Source organism: Setaria viridis, chromosome 3 (genome assembly GCF_005286985.2).
Source record: "Setaria viridis chromosome 3, Setaria_viridis_v4.0, whole genome shotgun sequence".
NCBI lineage: Eukaryota > Viridiplantae > Streptophyta > Magnoliopsida > Poales > Poaceae > Setaria > Setaria viridis.
The window spans coordinates 35,696,143-35,704,201 of NC_048265.2; the positions used below are offsets into that span (position 1 = coordinate 35,696,143).

At 47.4% G+C, this 8,059-nt stretch overlaps 1 protein-coding gene and 1 pseudogene across 1 annotated transcript; both read left to right on the plus strand.

The window, feature by feature from the left end:
- Positions 1 to 244: 244 nt before the first annotated feature.
- On the plus strand, positions 245 to 1,942 carry LOC117849244 (zinc finger CCCH domain-containing protein 55-like). Its single transcript, XM_034730812.1, has one exon. The coding sequence runs from the start codon at positions 245 to 247 to the stop codon at positions 1,940 to 1,942; it is 1,698 nt and encodes a 565-aa protein (XP_034586703.1).
- A 5,700-nt stretch (positions 1,943 to 7,642) lies between these two features.
- Positions 7,643 to 7,773, plus strand: LOC117851134 (small nucleolar RNA Z247; annotated as a pseudogene).
- The last annotated feature ends 286 nt before the right edge of the window (positions 7,774 to 8,059 follow it).

The following is an 8,059-nucleotide window of genomic DNA, read 5'->3' on the forward strand; positions in this document are numbered from 1 at the left end:
AAAGGAATTAAGTACTACAAACAAGTACCAAATTTCATCTTTGATTATGTTTTTATGTTTGCACTATGGTAAGCCTATTATTTTGAATAATTTTTAGTTTGTATTCAATGTATCTGTTTAAGAGATCCTAAAAGCTTTTAGAGTGATCCAAAGTAAATAGAACATTTAATTGAAAAGTGTCTGCATTTACAGGGATGCCTTTCGCTTCAGAAGCAGAAGTCCTTCTGAGAGGAGATGGAGAGGCATGGCATCTGGAGAACTTGATTTTGCAGCTGATAGATGGGTAAGAGGTGCAGTACCCATACCACAAAGAGATTACCACTTTACTTTGCAAGGCCATGATTTTGGGGAAGGAATATTGAATGGGGGTGCGGGCTGGCTATATTCTCATGGTTATTCTGCTTCTCATGATGTCCATAGTGATGAGATTAGAGAAAGCTCTGATGCTAGAGGTCGTCTGGATTCATCCAATGGGAGAAGGCTGAAGCAAGGAAAGACAAAAGAAATTGCCTGTAAATTCTATGTGCAAGGTCACTGTCGTCATGGTTTAAATTGCAGATATCTCCATGACAGTGCTTTGGAAACTGAAAGGGAACATCGTGTACCTGTTGCTATTTCTGTGCATACAAATGGTCATAGCTGGTATCCTCATCACAATGCTCCCAATAATCAGATGGAACCAACCACACCTGTTGTTGTGCATACAAGTGCTCATGTTTTGTCCGGATATGACAGAGGGAACCTAAATTCTGCTCAAAGAAGTCAACACTACGTGTTTCCTTTACAAGATTTTGGTTTACAACCGCCACCGCTCTTAATTCCTAGCCGAATAAGTGAAAATGGCATCAACATTGACAAGGGCCACAGTTCACAAGTTTTGGGTATACAAAATGGGATGCATGCTACTAATTTTGCTACTAGGAACAGCCAAATGCATCAATATAAATTTTTGGCGCATCCAAAACGGCTAGGTGAGTATTTTGTTCCTCAGGCAGGTGTCCATGTTCCAGCTCTTAGTCTGCAAGGTCAGTCATCTTCTCAAGAGGCATATGCAATTCTAGATGTTTCTTCACACAATGGACAGATTTTCAACGTAAATGATCAAATTAGTAAGAATCTTGAGGCAGCTGTGGGGAGTAAGGAAACAACTGGCATACCCAAGCATGTCCAAGATTCTGGTACTCAAAGCATGCAGAATACACATAATTTTCAGCCTGTAGGTGCAAATGAGCCAACTCAGCGTCAAACCTTGCAAGAGGTATCCGTTGCGCCATACTCCAGATCTGCTAATAGGGTTGCAGCTTCGATTTATCATGATGCAGCAGCAAGTGAGCAAACCCATATTAAGGATCCATATGGAAAGGCTCTTCTTTCTGCTGCTCCTGTTGGAAAGCAATTTTCCCGGCGTAATCGGGATCCAAGGTTGGTGACAAATTCATCTGCTGCGCCTCCATCCGTTCCACCCATTCCGCATGAAGCAACAGCAATCTCTGTCCCATCTGCTGCACCTCCACCTGCTCCACCCATTCAGCAAGAAACTAGGGATGATAATACCCACCCTGTAGATTTATCCCGCTCAGTTGAAGTGACTGGTCATGCTGCAGTGCCGAGGATTTTTAAAAAGGCATTAACTAACTTTGTGAAGGAACAGCTTCAGAAAACATGGAAAATGGGTCACTTGACAACAGAGCTCCATAAAATCATTGCGCAGAAGGTTGTTGAGAAAGTTATGCACTCAGCAAAAAGCATTCACAACACAAGTCAAAAAGCCAAGAAGTACTTGCAAGACTACAGGAGAAAAATCAACGAACTTATAAGGGTCCGCCCTGATCCTCCTACTTCATTACTGCCTTCTCCTAACGTCACTGAGAAAGTCACTGACCTAAATTTTACCAAACTTACTATGCTCACACTGGACTCGGTTGCATGCAGGACTATTTGAAGCACTACGATGTGAAATATCTTCAGTGACATGGAGATGTGTGCTTGTGTTCTTCCTGGGTGGAAAAGATTGAAGCACCTAATGTCCCTTGGGGTTGAAGTATAGGATTTTGTAACTTGGGCGCTTGAGTTAGATTTGAACCAGACGTTTTATTTTCCTTTTTTGAGTCGCAGAGATTTTGTGCGCTTGACTGCTTGTTTATTGTGTTGCCAGATAGCTGATGTAATACCGCTGTTAGCAGGTCCTGGAACGTTAATGCTTACTTGGTGTACCTTTTGCAGACTATGCCCTGTTGGAACAGTGGGCTTTCTTTGGTTAGATTATGCAAGTACTGCATGGTCTTTATGAACAGAAACTATGTTTTGGTACAATGGTTATAAGCTCTAATGGTGTCTTCTTTTGCATTTTACATCTGATGGAAGTCGTAAGGCCTTGTTCCTGTGTGGATGAGCAAAAAAAAAAATGTTCAGGGATGATCAGAACTTTGATTCTACTTTCATTTTACCGAACTATGCTGCTGGGGAAAGCACAGTATCGGTTCCTAATCCCCCTTAGTACCGGTTGTACAACTGGTATTGCTACTTCAGCGTTAAATGGGGGTCTTTAGTACCGGATCATATAACCGGTACTAAAGGGATATTAAAAAATAAAAAAAATTAACGTCGCCCGGCCTCGCATCCCGCCGGCCGCGCCTCGTCGGCGCCGGCTGCCCCTCCCCCATGACATGCCGGCCACCCCTTCTTCCCGACCGGCCACCGCTCCTACTCACTGGATCTCTAAGGCGCGCCTCAAAGGTCCGGCGAGGAGGAGTGGCAGCTGGCCGGGAAGAACGGGTGGCCGGTGGGTCGCGGGGAGGGGCGGCTGGGCACAGCAGGCAAGATGCGGCCGGGAGAAGGGCAGGTCCAGCAAGGAGAGAGAGAGAAAGAGAGAGCGGGGGAAGCCCCCGTAGCCACCCTTGCCTCCCACCGCCACCCTTACCCCCGTCACTGCCCTTGGCCCCGTCGCCGAGGAAGAGAGAGGCCGCCGCCCTTGCCCCCATCATAGAGAGAGAGGGTGAGGCCCTTTACCTCGTCGGCCTGCCGTGCCTCGCCCCACGGCTCCCCTGCGCCATACGCCGCATCCTCCACCTGCACCGTCACTTCTCGTCCTGCGGCGCATCCTCCACCCGCGCTGCTGCTCCTCATCCTGCGCTGCATCCTTCGGCCACCACCTTGCCCAACACTGCCTCCACACCTTGCCCCGCCGCCTCTCCTCACCGCTAGTGAGGGGCGAGCGGAGGGGGGAGGGGAGGGGCAGCAGCCTCGCACCTTCGACCTGCCACGCTAGAGGAGGATGAGGTCCAGGCAGCAGTGCGCAGAGAGAGAGGACAGAGAAAGAGGAAGATAGGGGGCGGGCGGAGAGAGAGGATGGGAGCGGGGTATGGTGGGAGTGGATAAGGTGGATGGGGCGACGGGGTACTAAAGGTTGGGAGCTCCTTTAGTACCGGTTGAGGGTTCCAAACGGTACTAAAGGTCACCCATTAGTACCGGGTAATGGGTAATCTTTAGTACCGGTTGGAGCTCCCAACCAATACTAAAGGAGAACTAGCCGTTAGACATGGTACTAATGCTCACATTAGTACCAAGTCAAAAACCAACCGGTACTAAGGGTCAGGACTAATGCTTAGTTTTCGAGTAGTGCTAGTAAAATGCACGTGCAGCACACACATGTTTTGAAGAAACCTTATAGACTTATTTCTTGTGCTTTCTTCATATTGATTTTAATGAGAATAATTAGATAATGTGTGTTGAACAACATAGTGAGGCCTTCGGATAATTGGAGGTGCTAAACAAAACGTTCAGACTGTAGATTATCTTTTACTGTGGATTATCAGGTCTGGGCACGGTTCCTATCATTTATTAATTCATTTACTTAAGACAATACCTTCATTTACTTCATTAATGAAAACGCGAACGGTCAGTATTAGACGGAATAGCCATTCTCGTCCTCAAACACTCAACACGGCTTAATATCGTCCTTCAACTACCAAAGCGACCATTTCAGTCCCTATAATTCTTTGTGCTGCTTAATTTCGTCCTTGGTCCGACGTGTCATGCCATGTTGGCACGTCATGCCAACATCTAAAATCGGTTTCTTTTCCTTTATGTATAATTTGATCGACGTGCACTTCTTCATCTCATTATTATGGGTTGCCACGTAAGCATACAGAAAGTAACAAGGCAAATTCCAGGGTATTAGAACTTGGCAATAAGAAAGAAGGGACTCATGCGAATTTTTTTAAAAAAAAACACAGCCCCACACCACACCCCCAATTAACTAAGCTGCTCCTGATTCCTGAATCCTCCCATCGTTCCTATTTGCCAACGCCGCACCGCAGCTCCCTCTGGCGGTCTGGCCTGTCCTCTACCATGGCCACCCGGCGCCCTGTATTCTCCCTTGCCGGAATAATATTACTTATCTATTAAGCCATAGGACCGAGAAAATTGTAAAACTAACATAGACAGTAGACAGAACATGGCCAACTGGTATCGACATAAGAAAATGATCTAATCTATAAGAAATGACAAAACTTTGCAGAAAATAAAGATATAAAACTGGATATGCCAACCTGCTAAGCGTGTATTGAGAAATAAGATCTGCATAAGCTGCAAGTTCATCAATGCGAGAACCCGTTTGTATCAGTTGTCCATATCCTCACAGTACCATCAGAGCAAGCAGTTACATATCTCCATCTTCCAAGAATTTAGCATCCCGGATGCATTCTGGGTGCTCTCCATCTACAATATTTTTCTTGAAAAATCAGACACAAGAAGTACATGAATAACTTTTTGGACTACACAAGTTGATTTTCCTTTTCTACTGCACAAGTTCAACAGGTGAGTATATAGTTTAAGTTTTCACTTTTCAGCATACTCGATCGACAGAAGCATTGAGAGCGGATAGATTATTCAGACGCTATCTAGAAATCTCGGGGCACCGGCAAGCAAAGAGCGAACGTCGTTGTTCCCGTCCAGAAGCCAGCCTTCACTGTACCCGCGAGGTTAACGGCACGGAGGGCATGTCACATCTCCGCAGATAAGGCGGCGGAGGGAGCAAACAATGACCAGGACATATGATAGCAGCGGCAGACGGTGGCGTGGACCGACCGGAGCGGCGGCGCGTGCCGACGAGGGGGATGCAGCCACCGCGTGCTGCCGCAGGCCGGTCACCACGCGCGTGCAAGAAGCAACAACAGCAGACGGGAGCAGAGAGAGGCGGCCAAGCTCCTGGCCTCCTCCATGTCGCCTTTAGTCCCGATTAGTAGGGATAAACCAATCGAGATAAAAAGGATCCTCACGTGTAACTTCCTTACCATCCCACCTACACAGCACATCTAATCATATAGAGGATGCAATCTTTTTGTATTAACTCGTGGAGACCGGGATAAAAGGGGTCTTTTATCCCGGTTGGTATTACAAACCGGGATAAAAGGGTTCGAGGGATTTAGTCCTCTTTCAGCTACCCTGTGGGGGACCCTTTTTATCCCGGTTTGAAACACCAACTGGGATAAAAGACCCATTTTATCCCGATTGATATTACAAACTGGAATAAAAGACCCTCGACCCTTTAATCCCTGTTGGTAACACCAACCGGGATAAAAGGGGGGTCTTTTATCCCGGTTGGTGTTTCAAATCATGGTAAAAGACCTCTCAGGACCTTTTTTTTCCACTAGCCTTTGCAACCAGGATAAAAGGTCCCGGTTGGTCAGCCCCCTGCCAGTGACCGAGCTTTAGTCCCGGTTGGTGAATCTTTGGTCCCAGACCAACTTTAAACCAGGATAAAAGGGGGCGCATGGAAGGTGAGTTCTCTACTAGTGAAGGGAGCTCCTACCAGTCAGGACATGGATCTAGCTAGTCGGGCTAGTCGGGGATGGTGAGGGTGAATCCAGCACCACGTCGGGGACACCGATGGTTGGGTGTGGACATGGCATCAATGCGGCGGTGGAGCGGCGGCCAACATCCGTCCACGCAACGAGTGGCGGCGGCCCACCTCCATCCATGCAAAGACAACCCCATCCTTCAAATCACCCCTTCCGAGCGCCCGTGCCCATTGATCCCGAGCACTCGACACCCATTGATCTCGATCGCCTGTCGCCCGAGGTACTCCTCCCGACCGTCCACATCTAAACGGCTAGAGCACAGCGTAAAAGCATAGCAGCGTCTCACTTGAGCGTCGTTCCACCAGCCCCCGCTGAACCCGAGCAACGGCCTGCCATTAGAGCATCGCACCGAAGGGGAGAAGAATGAGACCGGTGGATTGATTGACGCTCGGCTCCCAAATTGGATCGATTGATTGCGCTGAATGTTTGGATCGATTGGCTGATTTCACGGAGGGACATGAGGCAAGGTCCGGTGGGTACGTGGGCACCGTGGTGACACAAAACAGCCAAAAACGGTAGAAACAATTTGCTTCATTCTTCTTCATGGGTCTGCACCCTATCCTCTTCTTCAAAAAGGTGGGTTCGGCGTGAGTGGTACCATGGTCCTAATTTGGGTGAAAAAGATTTTCAATTATTTTCGATCTTAATAGTATAGATTATAGTATAGATAGATTGACTGGTTGCATGGTAGGTGGTCAACAACTGTTATTGCTGAACTAGTGATTAAGCAGAAACCATGTGAATTGAAGTGGCACATACAACATGCTATGCTGTTGATACTGTGTACCTGATAAGGGTTCTACGAAGGTTGAGCGACCAGTGTACCTCAATTGCTTAGTTCTTGATTTAGAATATTGCATTGTCAATTGCAGCTTCCGTCAAAACTAGATGCATATGACGTGCATTTAGACGGCCTTTACTTATTAGTTGATCAGGAGCTGTTGCATAAATAATGCGTTGCAAAATACGTGCGTTCTTGCAACAAAAGCTGCTTGTGCATACTGTTAGAAGAATCGTCGTATGAGACGAGGACTGTAACTTAGAGATAAGAGTTGTTATGATTTGAGTTGGCATGCTAGAGATAGAGATAGAATCTTGATGTATTTGAATGCTGGCTAAACTCTATCTGTAACAACAGATATTGTAATGTGTTGGGACTTTGTCCCTATATAAACATGCAACCACGGTGAGCCAAGATAGGCAACCGTGTTCAATCTATTTGACATGGTAATCAGAGCGCTTCTTCCATAAACACATCTATCTACTCCACCCTCTCCAAGCACACGCCATACACATCCATGGCGTCATCATCTGCTTCGCCTACGGTGGCATCGCTCGGAGCTCCTGTAGCTGAAAAGCTTACACGGGAGAATTACGTCTTATGGAAGGCTCAGTTCTTGCCCGCTGTGCGAGGCGCGCAGCTGATGGGAATCCTTGACGGATCTGTCAAGGAGCCGGCCAAGACCATGGAACCGGTGAAGGCCGATGGCAAGAAAGAATTGATCGCTAACCCAGAATATGATCTATGGGTAGCGAAAGATCAACAACTGCTGAGTTATCTCCTCAACTCCATCACCAAGGAAGTGCTAGCACAAGTGGCGTTAGAGACGACGTCGGCTGGAGCATGGAGTGCGCTGCAGACAATGTTTGCGGCACAATCAAGAGCACGCGTGATAAATCTACGCATGCGGTTGTCTACTCTCAAGAAGGGTAGCATGACTTCATCAACGTATTACACCAAGATGGTGGCTATCAAGGATGAGCTGGCAGCAGTAGGAGTCATCATTGATGATGGTGAGATGGCATCTTACATCCTTAATGATCTTGATTTTGAGTATAATCCGTTTGTGTCCTCGATGCTTGGCCGTGCCGATCCCCTCTCTCTTTCCGTTTTGTACTCTCACCTTCTATCCTATGAGATGCACCTGGAGGCTTATAATGAAGGGGGACAGTACACATCGTCAGCAAATTCAGCTTCTCGTGGAGGTTTTCGGGGACGTGGCAATGGAGGACGAGGCAACAGAGGGCGCAACCGTGGGCGCACTAGTGGTGGCCGTGGTGGCCAGAACAGGGGTGGCCAAACCTATAACAGTGGAAATCAGCCCAAGAAGGTTGTCTGTCAAATCTGCAAAAAGATCGGTCATGAAGCACCAAGATGCTGGTACAGATACGACGAGGATGACCAGGAGAAAGTGGCC

What these genes read in the sequence shown, in the direction of transcription:
- LOC117849244 (XM_034730812.1), top strand. Translation starts at nt 245, where the DNA reads ATGGCATCTGGAGAACTTGATTTTGCAGCTGATAGATGGGTAAGAGGT.